This window comes from Myotis nattereri, assembly GCF_964212035.1.
Source record: "Myotis nattereri genome assembly, chromosome: 6".
Classification (NCBI taxonomy): domain Eukaryota; kingdom Metazoa; phylum Chordata; class Mammalia; order Chiroptera; family Vespertilionidae; genus Myotis; species Myotis nattereri.
The window spans coordinates 52,598,356-52,618,965 of record NC_138081.1 but is presented as its reverse complement, the minus strand read 5'-3'; the positions used below and the strand labels follow the sequence as shown (position 1 = coordinate 52,618,965).

Below are 20,610 nucleotides of genomic sequence, written 5' to 3'. Positions count from 1 at the left end.
TGGTTGGGAGCTGGCAGTCCCGGATTGTGAGAGGGGTCCCAGATTGGAGAGGGTGCAGGAGGCTGGGCTGAGGGACAACCCCCACCCCTCCAGTGCACGAATTTTGTGCACTGGGCCTCTAGTATATATATAAAACCCTAATATGTAAATTGACTGAATGGCAGAACTGGTCGCTATGACACGCATGGAACATGGTGGGTGGCGGGATGATGGAGCAGGTGAGCGAGGGCTCTGGTCGCTGTCATTGGGGCAAGCCTGTGGTGGTTACTGAAAATTCTTTGCTCCTGCGTGCCGCAATTCCACCCGGCACTCACACTCACTGCCGGCCCTGCTTGCATCCGATCGCTTGGCGCCATCAGCGGGTACGAGCGGCCAGGCAGGAGCACAGAGGATAGGCCGAGACCTGCCCCTGTGCCCATTGCAGCCTGGCAGCCCACAGTTCCATTCAAGGTGCACAAATTCATGCACTGGGCCCCTAGTGTTTTTATAAGACATCAAAAATAAGTTGTTATTAATCTAAAACGAACTGTCTATCTAAAAAATATTTTATATATATAAATCCCATGGTAAACACAAAGCAAAAACCTGCAGTAGATCCACAAAAGACAAAGGAGGGGAAAACAGAGCACACCATAATAAAAAATAACCAATTTATAAAGTAGGCAAAAACAGAGAAAAATATGGCAGTAAAGTCCTTAGATATTAATATTTACTTTTAAAAGAAATGAAATTGAATTCGCTAATCAAAAGGCAAAGAGTGGCTGGCTGGATAAAAATAAAGACCCTACTATATACTGTTAACAAGAGACCCACTTCAGATTTAAGGATACACATACACTGAAGGGATAGAAAAAATATTCCATAAAAGTGAAAACTGCAATAGAACCCAAATTTCAGAATGTAAATTCAAAAAGGGCAGAAAAAATGCAATGTCCAAGTGGAAATTAACTTTTTAAGAAAAACACTTTCATGTGTTATAATAGTGACAGTGTATTTTTTAAGTGTTTTTATTTCTCCTGTGTTTTTTTTTCCCATTAAAATGTCAACAGGTGCCGAAACCGGTTTGGCTCAGTGGATAGAGCGTCGGCTTGCGGACTGAGAGGTCCCAGGTTCGATTCCGGTCAAGGGCATGTACCTGGGTTGCGGGCACATCCCCCAGTGGGAGATGTGCAGGAGGCAGCTGATCGATGTTCCTCTCTCATCGATGTTTCTAACTATCTCTCTCCCTTCCTCTCTGAAAAATCAATAAAATATATTTAAAAAAAAAAAAAATGTCAACAGGTATTTATTATTGACTATATTCATGTTGATTACATTTAAATTTTTCACAAAAAATGTTTCTCAGTGAGTGTCAAATATTACCTTTTTTGTATTTTTACTTATAATTTTGTTGAAGTAAGTATGTTTCTACTCTTTTGGAAAAAAGAAAGAGGGTTCCAGTTAAAGACATAGGAAGATCCTGAACTTGCCTCTTCCATTAGACACACCAAATCTATAGCTACATATGGAACAATTTCCTTTGACAAAAACAAACATCTAAAAACTGGCAGAGCAGCTCCTTCATATCTGCAATCAAGAGGAAACCCACACTGGAGCAGGTAAGAAAGGCTGAGACATAATCTCACAAACTCTTGCATGGAACAGTGACCCACAATTGGCAGAAAACTGGAAACCAGGAGCTTCTCCATGAGGGGCAAAGGGTTCATACCCAACACTGGGCAACCTAACTTTTAACCTTTTGTTCTCCAACGTCGAGGCTGAATCGACAGACCAGGCGCTGGTAGCAGGTCCAAGGTCAAGTTGGTGATTGAGGTAATTGGCAATTTCCGCCAGAGAACTACTGCAACCAAGAGAGGAAGGACTTCCAATTCGGACCACACTGTTTGAATTCCAAAATTAAATTGGAGCACAAAGGGTTAATACCAGCATCTGAGAGATAAGCCCAAAGCATCTATATTTAACGACCAATGGGGCTTGTCACCAAGGGACTATCGTGAACTGAGAAATAGCTCTTACAAGGGCTTATGCACTGGCTCAACTGCCATGGTGCCCAGGGCAGAAGCAATCCCTGGAAAAGTACCCGGACTTTATGTGAGAAACAGGGTCCTGCTGGGATACTCTTGGGGAAAGGAGGCTGGTGGGCACCATCTTTCCATGTGCCCTCTGTCTTGCTAAAGCTGCTGTGTGCTACCTTTTTTATTCTTCCTTTTCTCTTTTTCAGGTGGATACTGTCTTTGCAGTGGATCCAGCCAGTAGTATTCCAAAGTGGTATCTCCCAGATAGGATCCTCTACACAGGTCTGGTGCCCTGTGTTTCATGGCTACCACCCAGGGCTATTACCCCTGACTGCCTGGCTCTAGAGGCCAGAGAGGTGGTGTTCTTGGGTCCCATGGGACTGTAGCAATCTTGTTAAGACTACCACTCCCAGGGCATTGCAACAGCTAAATGAGTGGGGCACATCCCAGTGTTTCTGAGAAAGAGGCCCATTTGCTTGTTCAGAAGATCTGCCTGATGGGTACACATATATAGGCCTACTGTGGTGCTCTCAGGGAACAGAGGACAATGCCTGCATTCACACAAGCTAGCCCTTATCTCCCAGGACAGAGCTTATATCCTTGGCTGGTGGCCTGATTTTTGCAGCTGCTACCAGGGGATACATCTACATCACCTGGCTCTAGGGGCCAGCTGACTTATGCTGTGGGTCCCACAGGACTAACTAACACATAAAGAGTCTTAAACAGCTACTGCCCCTAGGGCACAACAGAGGCAGGGGCTCAGCATTTCTGTGAAAGCGGCCTATTACCTTATCATCATGGCTGTAGGCTGAGAAACAGGCATCGAATTTATCACACATCCAAGAGTGACTGAAAACCTTTCCTGAGACTGAAGAGGTCAGGAATTACCTTCACACTCTGCCACATTCCAGAGCACCAGCATCTCTTGGAGGGGAAGCTCTTACATGTGTCTGGTGCCCTGGTTTTTGTGGCTAGAGTCCAGGGGATAATCCTTAATTGCCTGGCTCTGGTTCCCAAGGGGGCTTGTGTTCCTGGGTACCAAGGGAATATGACAATCAGAGAGAGAGGCCTTGGCTACCACCAGGCACTACAGAGACAGAAGCCTGAAACACATGCCCATCCTCACTGTGAAACAGGCCTACTTGCCTGGGACAAGTCTGGCACACATGTAGGGGCTACAGAAATGCCCTCAGGGAATGCATCTCGGTGCTCTCTCTCTACCCCACGACAGCGCACCAGTATTTCTCAGAAAGGAGCTTACACTTGACTAAAACACCAATTTGTAAGTCAGCCGCCTGGCTCTGGGGGCTGATGGGGCTTACATCAGTCTTTGGTCCCACAGACTGCATATATCTGCATTCTTCAAGAGCTGCTGCCCAAGGGTCTGGCTTACAAAAGCCTGAATCTAGGTGTTGAGACTCTCTCCTATGGGGAATCAACTGGTCTTTGCACACCTGGAACCACTATGGACCATTAAACATAAAATAGGCTGCTTAAAGAGGTTTGAGCCTGGCCTGCATGGCTCAGTGGTTGAGCATCGACCTATGAACCAGGAGACCGTAGTTTGATTCCCATCAAGACACATGCCTGGGTTGCAGGCTCCATCCCCAGTGTGCAACGTGTAGGAGGCAGCCGATCGATGATTCTCTCATCAATGATGTTTCTATCTCGCCCTTCCTCTCTGAAATCAATTTTAAAAAAAGGTTTTAGAGACAACCAAGGTCTAGATCATGGTGAGTGATAAGATTAATCTCCTAAACCAGGGGTAGAGAACCTTTTTTCTGCCAAGAGCCACTTAGATATTTATAATATCATTTCACAGCCCATATAAAATTATCAACTTAAAAATTAGCCTGCTATATTTGGTCAAACATTTAATTAACTCACCCCTAATGCCTTGACAGGGCCGGATGTTCCCCACCCCTGTCCTAAACAAAGTAAAACCCTCAAGACTGGGAGAGATGGCTGTTTCATCTTATGCATAGAAACAAACACAGAATTAAGCAATTAATGAAAAACAAATATCACCAGATAAAGATAAAATCTTGGGGAGGTAATAATAAAGAGTTCAAATTAATGATCATAAAGTTGCTTATAAACAAGGCTTGGGAGAAGAATGAGTGGACACAGTGAGAACGTCAATAAAGTGAAGAAAAATATAAGAAAGTACCGAACATAGATAGCTAAAGAATATAAAAAGTAAACTGAGAAATGTACTAGAGGGTTCAATAGAAGACAGAATTAGTAAACTTAAAGACAGGACAGAAAAAGTCACCTAGTAAGAGTAAACAGGAATGAAAAGAAAGCGAAGCTAGATTAAGAAACTTATCTAAACAATCAAGCGGACTAGAATTTGCATTTCAAGAGTTCCAGGAAAAAAAAGAGAGAGGAGCTGCAATCTTCCCTAACCTGGGGAAGAAAACACTTCCGGACCAAAAAAGCCTAGAGCAGCGGTTCTCAACCTGTGGGTCGCCAACCTGTGGGTCGCGACCCCTTTGGAGGTCGAACAAAGACCATCGGAAAACACATATATAATTACATATTGCAGAGGTTCTCAACCTGGAAGTCGAATGACCCTTTCACAGGGTCGCCTAAGACCATTGGAAAACATATATAATTACATATTGTTTTTGTGATTAATCACTATGCTTTAATTATGTTCAATTTGTAACAATGAAAATACATCCCGCATATCAGATATTTACATTACGATTCATAACAGTAGCAAAATTACAGCTATGAAGTAGCAACGAAAATAATTTTATGGTTGGGGGTCACCACAACATGAGGAACTGTATTAAAGGGTCGCGGCATTAGGAAAGCTGAGAATCACTGGCCTAGAGGGTTCCAAATGAAATAAACCCAAAGAGACCCACAGCAAGACATATCAATTAAAAAGTTAAAGAGAAGAAGATAATTTTAAAAGCAGTAAGAAAAAAACAAAAACAACTTGATATACACATTTTTCAGCAAAAACTCTGCAGGCCAGAAAGGAGTCATATAACATATTCAAAGTGCTGAAACAAAAACAACACTTTCCAAACAAGAATACTCAGCTCAGCAAAGGTATCATTTGGAACTGAAGGAGAAATAAGAGTTTTCCAGACAAGCTAATGGAGTTCAGCACCACAAAACCAACCTTACAAGGAAAAGTTAGACTTTAAGCTGAAAAGAAAGAGGGCTAAATAATAACAAGAAAACATCTTAAAGTATAAATTTTACTGGGAAAGGTAAATATATAGTAAACGAAGTTGATTACTTATAATGTTGATAAAAAGATTACAAGACAAAGGTAATAAGAACAACTGAAATAGCTACTTTAGGGTACACAAGATAAAATGATGTGAAATATGACAACCATCCAAATTGGAAGGAAAATATTAAAACTATTATTATTTGCAGATAGCATAAATTATATATAGTGAAAACACTAAGGATTCCACCAAATAACTATTAGAACTAATAAATTAATTTGTTACAGTGGCAAAAAACAAAATTAAAAATGCAACTGATTTTTGATTATACACCAAAGATTAACTATCAGAAAGAGAAATTAACATTTACAATTGCATTAAGAAATTAAAATACCTAAGAACAAATTTATCCAAGGACGTGAAAGGCCTATTACTCAAAAAATAATACACTTAAAAAAATTGAAGGTACAAATAAACCATATACCATGCTCATGGATAGGAACAATTAACATAATTAAAATGCCCATACTACCCAAAGCAATCTATAAATTCAACTTGAAGTCTATCAAAATACCAATGACAAAACTATAACCATCTTAAAAAGCCACGAACAATAAAAGCTATCTTGAGAAAAAAGAACACAGTTGGAGGTTCACACTATTTGATATCCAACTACACTACAAGGCTATATTAATCAAAACAACATGGCACTGGCTTAAAAACAGATACAAAGATCAATGGAACAGAACAGAAAGACCAGAAATAAACCCTTACCAAAGATCCATCTAAGACAAAGGAGGCAAGAATATGCCATGGGGTAAAGCCAGTCTCTTCAATAAAGTATGCTAGAAAAACTGAACAGAAACATACAAAAAAAAAAAAAAGAGAAAGAAAGAAAGACCACATTTGTACTCCACACACAAGAAATAAACTAAAAATGGGTTAAAGAGCCCTAACTGGTTTGGCTCAGTGGATAGAGCGTCAGCCTGCGGACTGAAAGGTCCCAGGTTTGATTCCGGTCAAGGGCAGGTACCTTGGTTGCGGGCACATCCCCTCTCCCTTCCTCTCTGTAAAAAATCAATAAAATATATTTAAAAAATAAAATAAAAATAAAGATGGGTTAAAGATTTAAACCTAAGACCTGAAACCATAAGACAAATAGAAAAAAACACTTTGACATTGCTTTTAGTAATACTTTTTTGGATATGTCTCCTTGGGCAAGGCAAATGAAAAAATATATAAATGAGAAACCATTAAACTAAAAAGTTTTGCACAACAAAGGAAACCATCAATAAAACAAGACAACCTACTCAATGGAGTAAGCTATTACCAATAATATACCTGTTAAGGGTTTAATATCCAAAATATATAAGGAACTCATACAACTTAATAGTAACAAAAGAAAAAATGCAATTAAAAAATGGGCATAGGACCTGAATAGCCATTTCTCTAATGAGGACATACACATGGTCAATTGACATAGAAAAGATGTTCAACATCACCAATCAGGGAAATGCAAATTAAAACCACAATGAGATATCACCTCACACCTATCAGAATGATTGTCATCAAAATCAACATATAACAAGTATTAAACTACCATATGATCCAGCAATTCTGCTGGGTATTTATCAAAAGTAATCTAAAACACTAATTCAAAAAGATACATGCAGCCCTATGTTCATTGCAGCATTGATAATACCCAAACTATATAAGCAACCTAAGTGTCTTCTGATGGGTGATTAAGAAGAGGTAGTACATATATACAATAGAACACTACTCAACCATAAAAAAAAAAAAATGAAATACTGCCATTTGCAACAACATGGATAGATCCTGAGAGTGTCATACTCAGTTAATTAAGTCAGACAAAGACAAAAACCATAATTTTTCACTTATATGTGGAATCTAAAAAACAAAACAAACAGAAAGAAATTGATAAGGTACAGAAAATACTATGGTGGTTACCAGAGAGAAAGGGCTATGGTGGTAGGATAAAGAAGGTAAAATATATAGTGATGAAAGGAAACTAGACTTTGGGTGGTAAGCACACAATGCAATATACTGATGATGTATTATAGAATTGTACTATTGTAACTTACATAATGTTACTTACCAATGTCACCCCAACAAATTTAATTTTTAAAAAAGTTGCAAAATGCATTGCACAGGAAAACAAGAATAAACTCTAAGAAAAAATAGCAATCTGAAAATTAGAATTATTAGAAATGAAAATTATTGTCCAAGAACAACAGAATGGATAATGCAAGAAAACTAAACCAGTATCATAAAAATCATATATAAGTATTCCTTTTACATGATTCAAAATGATTCATTATATATCAGATTTCCATATAAAGTGCCTTATTATTGGACTGTGTTTCATTGATCTGTTTTCTTTCTGTATACTGATACTAATGCTATACTCTTTTAATTACTTCTATTTTATTATTTGGGAAGACAAGTTCTGCCTTCATTATCAAACATTTTAATAAATTAAACTATATTTTTAAATTTTAGAATTAGCCTGTCAAATTCTGCATTAAAAATCTCACTGGAAATTTGGATTGGAATTACATTAAATTTATACATATTAATAATATTATGAGTTATATTAAAAATATGATACAAATGTTTGAGAGAACATTTTTGCAATTTTGAGTCTTCCCATCAAATTTATGTTTCTGTACGTTTTCTTTCATTTCATATCCTTTATTAAAATGTCCTTGCTATGCTAATTACAAAGTACATTTTCCCCCTGAAATGTAGGAATCCTATTGCCGTGTATATTTTTGGTTCCAGTCACATTACTAGACTTATGATGTCTAATAATTTTTAGATTATTTTCATTGGTTTTGTAGGTATTTTCCATTTGCAAAAAATGATCATTTTACTTAGCAGTTTAAAAATATTAAAAATAGTTATTTGATAGAATCTCTATAGTAATATTAAATACTGATGGAGGGCAGGCTTGATTGGTGTTGCTACTGTTTCCCCATTAAGTATGGTGTTTGATACAGTTATTAAAATATACCTTTTTATCAAGATTAAAAAAAACTTTCATTATTAAGCATGCTATTTATTAGTAACAAGTTATTTTCTCAAAATTTCAGTATCCAATAAGACATTTATCTCCTTAAATATCCAATGAAGTCTTGTTTACTTAGTTGTTATATAGTGTATTCTGTGCCAGACACTAAATGCTATATATACTAAAGCATTTAATCTCTATAACCATTCCATTTGAGAGATGAGGAAACTGAGGCACAAGAGTACCATACATAGCTAGTAAGTGGTTGAGTCAGGAATGAATATAGGAGATTTGAATTCAGATTTCATATACTCTTGAAACTATTCTTAATATCCATTCTAATAAACAACTTCTTTTTAAAGTCTTCTTTAGGAATTTTGCATGTATTTTCATCAGTGGGATCAGCCTATAAATAAATCTCTTTCTTGTGCTATTGTTTAGTTTTTGAATCAGAATCATGCTATCACTATATAATAAATTTGCAAGTTTTCTGTAGTAGCCACTATCCAAATTAACCACATATGATCCCCATTTTGTAATATTCATGACCTATGCAATTGCCTTTTTCATTGTACCAGGGTTGGTTTATCAGTGAATAAACCAATAAAATAGGATGAAAGTGATACTATTTCAAGATTAGTTCAGAAAAAAACTTCAGCTTCTACACTGGACTCTCTCTTCATTCACTATGGAGAATCTGTTGGGGAGCACACGAGACTTGGTTGGAAAGGTGTAAGGAGGACATTCTGAGAAAAGGGAAGTGTGTGGAAGACCGCCTGCCCTGTTTATCGGAATTCCGACTTAAGGGAGTCTTAGGGGAGTGTCATAGGCGGTACCCCTAATTATTCCTTGACCTTTCCAAACAAGTCTGTGCATGTGCAGACCCCCGGGTGTTTACTGGAATTCTTATGCTTAATCTCTGGATGCCCCTAGAGGACAATGTAAACAAGATTACTTACCCTACTGATTGCATCTAAAGATAAAAATTCCAATAAAAGCCTAAGGAGGTAGGCAATCAAGGCTGCCTGGTTGCTATCAGCCAGGCCATCCCTTAGCTTTCTCTCTCACAGTGAACTGCAGCAGAGTAATCTGTTCATCCGTCGCTCAGGGGCTGCTGGTCAGCCCCGGCAAGGTGGCACCCCGTGTGAGGGGCCCCAGGAAGAATCCAGCTCCCATGTCATAAGAGACACAGGAAGCCCCACAGAGAGGCTTATGTGGTGAAGAACTAAAACTCCCATTTCAATAGCTGACAGAAACTGATGCCTGTCAACGACCACATGAAAGAGTTGGATGCATGACTGTAGCACCAGTCAATAGCTTGATTGTAATCTCCTGAGATATCCTGAATCATATTACCAGGCTAAGACACTTCCAGATTCTTGACCTTTAGATATTGTATAAGGTGATAAATGTGTTGTTTTAAACTGCCAAGTTTTGGGGTAATTTGTAATGCAGAAATAGGAAACGAACGAAGTTTTTCACATGAATAGTTCAAAATAACTGCTTTAAGATGCTCACCGAGGTCAGAACACAGTGAGAATTTCAATAAACAGAAAATATAAGAAAGTATCAAATACAAATGATGGAGTTAAAGAATAAAATAATTGCACTGAAATATACAATGGGGGGGGGGTGTTCAGTAGCAGACTAGAAAAAGTAGGAGAAAGACTCAATGACAAGGCAATGGTACTCATCCAATCAGAGCAGCAAAAGAAAAATGAAAATAAGAGAACTTAAGGGACTTGTGGGACAATATCAAAAAAGCCCAATATGTGCATTATAGGGGTCCTTAAATAAAAAAGGGTAGAAAACTTCCCTAATCTGGGGAAGAATAGGCATGCAGTCCAGAAATCCCAGAGAGTTCCAAATGAAATGTACTGAAGGAGAATCCTAAGATACATTATAAATAGTCAAAAGTTAAAGGAATCTTAAAAGAAGCAAAAGAAAAAAATGGTATGTTATGTTCAAGGGAACCCCTATAATATCGACAGGTTTTTCAACAGAAATATTATAGGCTAGAAAGGAGTGGCACAATATATTTAAAGCACTTTTAAAAGAAAATTTACAAACTAGAATACTCTCCCTAACAAAGTTATCCTTCAGAACTAAATGAGAAAGATTTTTCCATAAAAGTACAAGTTAGAGTTCATGATCGACCAGCCTTACAAAAAATGTTAAAGGGACTTCCTTAGCTTAAACAAAAAGGAGCTAATTTGTAATAGAAAAAAAATAAAAGTATAAATCTCACCGCTTGAAATATATATATATTAAAATTCAGAAAAATCTAATGTAAAAGCGATGAATTAATCATTTATAAAGCTAGTATTAAAGCAGAAATAGTAAAAATAACTACAATAATGTTATGGGAAACATAAAAACATGTAAATGGGGGAACATGTCTACAAAACACACTAATACAAATATAAGTTGTTGTATGGAAGTCTCATGATAACAAAAAAGTAAAAACCTATAGTACATACACATAAAATAAAGAGAAAGAAATATAAGCCTACCTCTACAGAAAATCATCATAAAGGGAAGAAAACAAGAAAAGAAGGAACAAAGGAATTACAAAAAAGCTATAAAACAATAACAAGACCCCATACTTATCAATACCTACTTTAAGTATAAATAGATTAAATTCTGCTCCATGGGGAGTGGGCCTAAGCCGTCAGTAGGACATCCCCTGAGGGCTCCTGGACTGTGAGAGGGGACAGGCCAGGCTGAGGGACCCCCCCCCAAAGTGCATGAATTTTCATGAACCAGGCCTCTAGTATATCTATAATAATAAAAGGTAATATGCAAATAAGACCGGACAGCTGAACAATCTTCTGGACGAAGCTGGGCTGCAACGGGCCTCTAGTATAGAATAAACTTGCTTAATTAGACCTGCTTTCTGATGTAGCTAAACTCTTTCCAGCCCAGTAAAGCACCCCAACTTCTCTTTAAGGTAGTTGTCAGCAACACAGCAGTAAATATCAACATGAAGCAGATTATTATTGTAGATCACTCAAGGAGAACAAAGGGTAAAATATTTAACTGCAGCAGTGTTTGACTATGCAGTGAGAAAACCTAAAGTCATTTTCAAGGTCCACCATTTCTTACTTCTTTTCAGTCAGATCAAGTTTCTAAGCTTTCTAAATTTCCGTTTTCTGGCTAATGAAATGAAAATAGGATTCCACCCAGTCTCCTATCTACCTACTTCAGGACTTCTGTGAGGATCAAATGAGATGAAGCATGGGAAAACGCTTCACAGACATTTGGTTAAAGTGTAAATGTTTTTGTCTGGCTATAAAGCAAGTCATGTTTCTGGGCTGAAGAAACTACAAGGAGGTTACTAGTAGTCACTAGGGAGAGGAAACCTGGCGTTGCTACGTGACATCATTACCCAGTGCCCACAGCAACTATTTCCGGGCTGGCCATGGGGTCTCGACAGCGTCAGCTGCAATTTAGTGGGCTGTTGCTCCAGGGTGGTGGCAGGGCCTGTGTCCCACTTGGGGGAAGCTGAGTGTTGCTTTGTCGGCACCAGGCCCATGCTGCCATTTCTCTGTAAATGGCCAGTGTGCATCATGGCAGCTCCTGAGTTGAGCATCTGCCCACTGGTGGTCAGTACACATCATAGCGACACTTAGCATATTAGCCTTCTATATACTATAGTATACAGATTGATTTCAGAGAGAGGGAGATAGAGATAGCCACATTAGTGATCAGAGAGAATCATTGATCGGCTGCTTCTTGCATGCCCCCCACTGGGAATCAAACTTGAAAACCGGGCATGTGCCCTGACCAGGAATCCAACCCTGACCTTCTGGTTCATAGGTTGACCATTAAACACTGACCCGACCCACACCAGCCGGGCTGTAAACCTACTTTTTCCATACCCTGTATAAAGGTGTTAATCCAACAAGAGACTATATATAACATTTCTAAATATTTATTCAACCAATATAGGGAAATCTAAATACAAAAAGCAAATATTAACAAACTTAAAAGGCTGAAGTAGGCCGAACTAAAATAATAATAGTACAATCAGTGGATAAATCATCCAGACAAAATTAATAAAGACATGTTATACCAGATGCAATTAACAGAACATTCAATCCAAAAGAATAAAAATATTCTTCTCCAGTGCATATGGAACATGCTTTTGGATACATCAAATGTTAGGCCACAAAACAAGTCTTAAAATTTTAAGTAGGTTGAAATCACCAAGCATCTTTTTGGATTACAATGATATGAAACTAGAAATCAATTATAGGAAGAAAACTCACAAGTATAGATTAAAAAAAATGCTACTGTGCAACCCATTAGAAAAATAACAAGAAAAATAAAAAAGTATCTTAAAAAAAATAATATGGAATGATACCAACCTAAGAAGCTTCTTTCTGCACAGCAAAGGAACCATCAACAAAATAAAAGGCAACTTACCAAATGGAGGAAAATATTTGCAAATATTTATCTATAAGGGGTTAATATTCAAAATATATAAAGAACTCATACAACACAATAGCAATAAAAACAAAAACACCAATCTGATTTAAAAATGGGTAGAGGTTCTGAATAGACTCCCCCCCCCACCCTACTCCAAAGAAGACATCCATATCCCAACAAATAAATGAAAAGATACTTTAAGTTCACTAATCATCAGGGAAATGCAAATCAAAGCCACAGAGAGATATCATCTCACATCTGTTAGAATTACTATCAAAAAGGGAGAAAATAACAAGAGTTTGCAAGGATATGGAGAAAAGGGAATATAAACTGATGCAACCACTATGGTAAACAGTAAGGAGTTCTTTCAGAAAAGTAAAAATAGAACTACTATATGAAGGAAACAGAAACATTAAGTGGAAAAAACACTGGATACTCAATGCATCATTATTTACAACAACCAAGAAATGGAAACAATGTAGTGTCCATTAACCAATGAATGGATAAAGAAAATGTGGTATATGTATTCAGCTATAAAAACAGAAGGAAATCTTGCAATTTGTTACATCATGGAAGGAAGTTGATGGCATTATGCTAAGTAAAATAAGTCTCTCAGAGAAAGACAAATACCACACAATCTCACTTAAATGTGGAATCTTAAACACACACACACACAACCAACAACTCAGTGCTGCAGAGAACAGATCATAGTTTCCTGAGATGGGGTGGAGCAAAATGTTTGAAGATGATAAAAGGTACAAACTTCCAGTCATAAAATTATTAAGTCCTGGCATGTAAAGTAAAACATAGTAACTATAGTTAATAACTATAATAACTGCATTGCATATGTGAAAGTTACTAAGAAAATACATCTTATAAATTCTCATCACAAGACAAAATATTGTTACAATGTATAATGTAACTAGCCTTATAGTGATATTAACTAGCCTTATAGTGATATTAACTAGCCTTATAGTGATATCGTTTCAAATATATACATGTTATTATAATGAACACCCGAAACAAATGTCATATGTCAATCATATATCAATAAAAATTTAAAATACATGAAATAAAGTACCTTTAGATTGTATTTATGAGCTTTATCCAAAATAGTTGGTACCAAGTCATCAGTAGGTACTCCATTCTCATCATGTGAATCAGGTGGGTACCAAGAAAGGACTAATACACCTAACAGAAAAGACCAAAAAGAAAAAAAGAAAATAATGAACACAGAAACAAGAATGACTACAGGTATTCTTTAAGAAAAGAAAAGGGGGGGGGAGGGGCACAATGAGAATTAAAGTTTTAACAAAAGAGAAATATCTTCCCTTAACATTGTTTTGTTACATTAGTTAGATACTACCTATGGCTATTAGATTACTTTGTATAATCAATTTTATGAACTCTTTCAGGTATCAGTAACTGAATTAACAGGTTTTTATTTTTTTAAGCAAATTTTAGGTTTATAGAAAAACTGCACCCAAAGTACAGTATTCCCATATATGTACTCCCTGTTTACCCAACCCCTCTCCATCCCATATAGTTTCTATTATTATTAGCATCTTGTTTTAGTGTGGTACATTTGTTAAAACTGATGAACTAATATTGATACATCATTATTAACTAAAGTCCACAGATTACAGTAGGGTTCACTCTTGAGTTGTATAGTTCTATGGCTTTTGATAAATAAATACATGCTGTGTGACCACTATTACAGTATCATCTAGATTAGTTTTTCTGCTCTCAAAATATCTGTGTGCTCCACCTATTTATCCCTTTTCTCTCCCCCTCAACTCCCTGAACCATAATTAATCTGTTTACTGTTTTTATGGCTTTGCTTTTTCCAGAATGTCATATAGGTGGAATAAAAAAGTAACTTTTGTCTGGACTGGCTTCTCACACTTAGCAATATGCATTTAAGGTTCACTTATGTGTTTATATGGATTTATTGCTCATTCTTTTTATTGCTAAACTAGAGGCCCGGTGCATGGATTCGTGCACTAGTGGGGTCCCTCAGCCTGGCCTGCGGGATTGGGCCAAAACCTGCCCTCTGACATCCCCTGAGGAGTCCCGGATTGCGAGAGGGTGCAGACCAGGCCAAGGGACCCCACTGGTGCACAATTGGGGCCGGGGAGGGACCGCGGGAGAGCTCCAGTGCATGTCCGGCCCATCTTGCTCAGTCCCAATGGGCCAGACCCCAGCAGCAAACTAACCTACCAGTTGGAGCGTCTTCCCCCTGGTGGTCAGTGCACGTCATAGTGAGTGGTTGAGCGACCTTAGCATATCATTAGCATATTATGCTTTGATTGGTTGAATGGATGACAGGACAACCAGACACTTAGCATATTAGGCTTTTATTATATAGGATAGTATCCCATTATAGAAATGTACCACACTTTATTCACCTACTGAAGGACATCTTGATTGCTTCAAGTTTGGGACAATTATGAATAAAGGTGCTAAGACTTGGGGAAGATATTCTTTGTTCTTCCTTATCCTGTTACTGTGCTTCAGTTTCTTTATTGTATCCATTATCACCTCCACGTGTTTAATGCTATCCCATACTGTGCTTCACAATCCAATTTTATCTTTGTACAGTAAGTTTCCATTTAAGGCAGATAGCCTGATTTAAGTCGGCATGGATCAACTTCCAGGGAATAACTGCATTGCCCTGCCAAGGGGATTAACATCTCTCCCTCTCCCAAGTAGGAAGGACCAGCTTTCCAGGGAACAACCATACAATATGAAGGTGGGGGTGGGGAAAGAATAAGTAAAAGAGATTTTTATGCTTAGGCACGTGCAGTAGAAATCAGATGACGAAGCAAAACTATTAGACCACTGCAGTAGGAGCCCAAATGGGACATAACAGCCTGGGAAAATCTGAGAAAAGGACTGGATAGGATAAGGGCACAGAACTTCAAAGACCAAGGAAAGGGATTGCATAGGGGGAGGACCCAGCATAAGCCACAAAGAATTAGAAAGAAGAGTGGTTAGTTTGAAAGAAAGCTTATCCCTTCACAAGCCCAAAGTAAATGATCAAAGCTTATTAACAAATGCCAGGGGCTGGTTCCTTCACACCTTCTCTCTTCCCATTGCAGCCACCCGAGTGAAGCACAATGCTGATCAGGCCAGAGGGCAGCCAGGAGCAGAGTCTATGTTGGATTACCAGAGCCAAGGTGATGGCAGTACAGTTCCGGATCCTGACCCTCTTGCTGGGTTGTGTACTTGTGCTGACCAGGCCCCAGACTTCCACAGCGAGATGGAGCTAAGCCACCTGGTCTTGGATGAGACATCGGGACCCTGGGGGCAGTCCTAGGTTTCCATTCCAATAAATACTGCCACTATTCACATCCTCCTATGCCTAAGTCTCCAAAATGCTTTTCTCACAACTCAGTTGCTTCCCATTTCCACTGGCAACACTATGGCATCTAGTCAATGTTATAACGAAAAACATAGAACAAACATTATTTGAGGACCTGCTGTATAGTGCAGAAGACTCACTCATGAGCTAGCTCTACATAAGTAGTATTCTGGGAACCAAGCCAATGATGATTGTAACCTGAGGACAGTTGGACCATTTACAATGGTAAATGAGTCCTTCATAGTCACCAGATTCCTGTAAAATACATCAACCAGGTATTGTTAATAAGTAATACCTATTACTATGCATTTCTACCTTTCCAATTGCTTAATGAAAAGTAATACGCATTGAAATCCATTCATAGAATATTAGTATGTTAAATGCAGATCACATCATATTGATGGTGTCATCCCTCTAAAGAACTTATCAAAGGATGACCTTCATATAACTGACACCCATTTTTTTCCCCGTTAAATAATGCATTGAAACAAGGTAATAGTTAAGAACACCAGATATGAAATTGACAGACTTGAAGAATCAAGTCCCAGTTATGTCATTTGACAGGTGTTTATTTTTATGTAAGTAATTTTACTTAAGTTTTCACATGTGTAAAATGGGAATAAATTCATAACCTAAAAGTCTGTTTTAAAAAATATAAATCAGCCCTGGCCAGTATGGCTCAATTGGTGTGGATTTGATTCCCATTCAGTGCACCCAGGTTGCAGGTTCAATCCCTGGCCAGGGTGCATTTGGGAGGCAGCCAGTCGAGGTCTCTCTCATATCATCAGTCTCTCTCTCTCTCTCTCTCTCTCTCTCTCTCTCTCTCTCTCTTCTCTCTCTCTCTCTCTCTCCCCCCCGCTTTCTCCCGTTCTCTCCCCCTCTCCCTCCCACACTCTCCTTCCTCTCACTAAGATCAATTTTTAAAAAAGAACATATCCTGGGGTAAAGATTAAGAAAAAAAAGTATGTATATATGAAACATGCATCACACAGAGTAAGTCCCCCCAAAATTAATAATAAAAAACAATAATAAGAAAACAGTAAAATAGTAAATAAATTTGGATACTTTTAACTCCACAGAGCTTATGAAAGCTTCTCTTACATTATAGGAAACTTACATATAGTGCCTCTTTAAAATATCACCAACATTCTTTCAAACTAAAGATTTATCTGAAAGGCAATTCCATTCCCAGACATAAACACTATTATCACAATACAGAATGACATGAAACATTACAAAGCACATAAAAATTAAAAGGCAAACAAATAAGCAAGGAAAACAACTCACTGACAAGAGAGCAATCAATGAAACCAAATTCAGACAAGAAACAAATGCTGAAGTCATTAAACAGGGAGCATAAAATCACTATGATTACATGATAAAGGATCTAAAGGGAAAGATAGCCAATAGGTAAATTCAGGTGAAAATAGCAAAGATAAAAATTACAAGAATCAAACAGAAATGCTGCAAATGAAAATCCTATTAAGAAATGAAGAATACCTGCAACAGACTCAAAAATAGACTCAACAGTAGTGAGAAAAGAGGTAATTCTGGCAAGTCACAAAAAATTACCAAGATGAAATATAATGAGGAAAAATAATGGGTAAGAGAACACAAAACAACATACCCAATTGGTCTGGGATTAGTCAGACACAGGACAAATAATGTAAGATATCTCTTATATGTGGAATCTAAAAAAACAACAAAGAAAGCTCAAAGAAAAACAGAGTGGAATGGTGGTTACTAGCAGATGGAGAGTGGGGAATGGAAGATATGTTGTTAAAGGCACATACTTGCAACTAGTATGTAAATAAGACAACCTAGAGATCTAATATACAGTGAGTATAAACAACACTATTATAAACATTAAACTTGCTAGGAGACTAGATCTTAATTGTTCCTATCACTAGAATAAATAATAATTATGTGATGTGATAGAGAGGTTAACAATGGCAATGTAAATGTATCAAATCAATATGCTATAAACCTTAAATTTACCAAATGTTAAATGCAATTATATCTCAATTAAAATGATTAGTATAATTCAATATTTAATAAGGAAATAAATTCTTTATTTACCAATGGGTTATGTCATTTTGTTTTTTTTTTACTATCAAAGTGTTTTTTAATTTTCTCCTGCAGAAAATCTACCAAAGAAATATTTGCATCAATTTGACTGAAATTGTCAAAATTTAAGATAATTTGGGAAGAGATTAACCAATGAATATGCTTATATCCATATAAGCATAGTCCATGGATAGATAATAGTGCAGGGAAGACCTGGGGAGGGGTGGGAGCAGGGTGGAGGGGGTTAATGGGGGAGGAAGGTGAACATCTGTAATACTGTCAACAATAAAGATAAATTTTAAAAATTTTAAACTGTATTGTTGACAATGTTTTATTTTGAAATGACTCATGTTCATACATATTATGTAGTAATATATAATTTACAGGGGGAATGGTCTTCATAAACACTAGATAGGCTTAGAACTAAATATGAACTGAAACTTTTTCTTAATCATAATTAAACTATAATATATGCAATATGCCATTTACATATTGCTCACATATAAAGAGTTATGCATCTGATTGAAGGGGAAAAGAGCCTTATTGTACACAGTTCAGTTTGCATTAAGAAAACTAAAACAACCATGAATATCCATTTTTTTTCTATCAATCAAGCATGGCTTTTCTAGCCACAAGCACATCAACTTTGAAATAAAAAATAATTGACTGTAATACAAATTCTTTGTAGAAAGTAGGAAAAAGTCATTTGAAAGATCCTCCCCCAAAAAGTAAATTGTAAATAGAGATGGGCACGTACACATGCACTAGTTAATGCTATCTGAATTTACAAATCCTATCATATATAATAAAGAGGTGATATGCACATTAACCCTCATGCACTCACAAAGATGGCTGCCTACAACCAGGCCGGCAGGGGCTGAGGGACAACCAAAGGACTGAACAAGCAGGATGCGTGGGGCAACCAGGCCAGGGGGGGGCCGTGAGAGGCAACCAGCCTGGCAGGGTGGGGCAGTTGGGGGCAACAGGGCTGGCAGAGGGGGGCATTTGGGGGCGACCAGGCTGGCGGGGGAGGGGAGCAGTAAGAGGCAACCAGGCCGGTGGGGGGAGGCAGGGCAACAAGGCTGGCGGGGGGTGCAGTTGGGGGTGACCAGGCTGGTAGGGGGGGGAGTTGGGCGCAATTAGGCTGGCAGGGGGGGCAGTGAGGGGCGACTAGGCCAGCGGGGGGGGGGGCAGTTGGGGGCAACCAGGTTGGCAGAGGGGGGACAGTTGGGGGTGACCAGGCCGGCAGGGGGGGCAGTAAGGGGTGACCAGGCAGGCAGGCAGGTGAGCGATTAGGAGCCAGTGGTCCAGGATTGTGAGAGGGATGTCTGCCTGCCGGTTTAGGCCCGATCCCCAGGATTGGGCCTAAACCGGCAGTCAGATATCCCCAAGGGATCCCAGATTGGAGAGGATGCAGGCTGGGCTGAGGGAGCCCCCCCCACCCGTGCATGAATTTCATACACCGGGCCTCTAGTTTTGTCATAATTTATGTCACAGAACATAGAAATTAGAGCTATAAGTATATACTGTAAACTTAGATTTGTTTTAAATGATTGAAAAAAAAAAAAATCCCACAGAAGAAAAACAAGCCATCTTACACATAGTTGATGTAGATTCACAAAATTCTGTACTGTTTTGTTCATTAAAAAGCCTTGCATGTCTCCACATACATAGAAGATTGATAGTGAGTTTGTACCTTTTGTACAACTAGAAAAATGTGAGAACACCTAATTTCTTCTTATGACCCTAGTGTTAGGGATACTAAGAAGACAAAGGGAACCAAAACAGGAAAGTTTTTATAAAACGTATATTAATGACCTGAAGAATTTTTAGGCACCCAATAATATTTTTCTCATATTATTTACTAGTGGGATAATATGTCTCTTTCAAATATGTATAACTGGAGTGCCAGAAATTAGAGAGAATAGAAAGTTGAAGAAAAGGAGGAACAAGAATAAAAATTACCGGTGATTTCTCACCCATTTAATTAAGGATGCATATTGTAAACGTTGCAACAAACGTAAAATAAATAAAATGGATTATATGTAATAAACCAGAGGAAAATATCAAACAGCAAAAACATAAGAGAAGGAAGAAAGGGGGGGAAAGGAGCAGAACAGATGGGATAAATAGAAAAAGAAATAGTAAAATGAAACTTTTAAATTCAACTATACCTAAATGTAAATGAAATAAACAGAGAAATTAAAAAATAGATTGCCAAGCTCGTGTGGCTCAGTGGTTGAGCATTGACCTATGAACCAAGAGGTCACAGTTCGATTCCTAGTCAAGTCAAATGCCTGGGTTGTAGGCCCAATCTCCAGTTGGGGGCATGTAGGAGGCAGCCAATCAATTGATGGTTCATCATTGATGGTTCTCTCTCTCCTTCTCCCTTCTTCTTTGAAATCAATAAAAATATATGTTTGAAAAAGAGAAGAGATTGTCAGACTAGTTTTAAAAAACAGAAAAAAGACCAAATCATAGCTACATGCCTAAACCTAGAAACAGCCC

At 38.0% G+C, this 20,610-nt stretch overlaps 1 protein-coding gene across 2 annotated transcripts in view; it reads right to left on the bottom strand.

Moving 5' to 3' along the window:
- Positions 1 to 20,610, bottom strand: part of MANEA (mannosidase endo-alpha) — a gene marked incomplete at its 5' end in the record, with an annotated part of 42,734 nt that overhangs the window by 10,503 nt on the left and 11,621 nt on the right. For both annotated transcript variants that reach the window (XM_081093644.1, XM_081093645.1), the window contains one exon: positions 13,753 to 13,862. In XM_081093644.1, the coding sequence (XP_080949770.1) occupies positions 13,753 to 13,862 (110 nt within the window). The remainder of the gene's footprint in view (positions 1 to 13,752; positions 13,863 to 20,610) is intronic.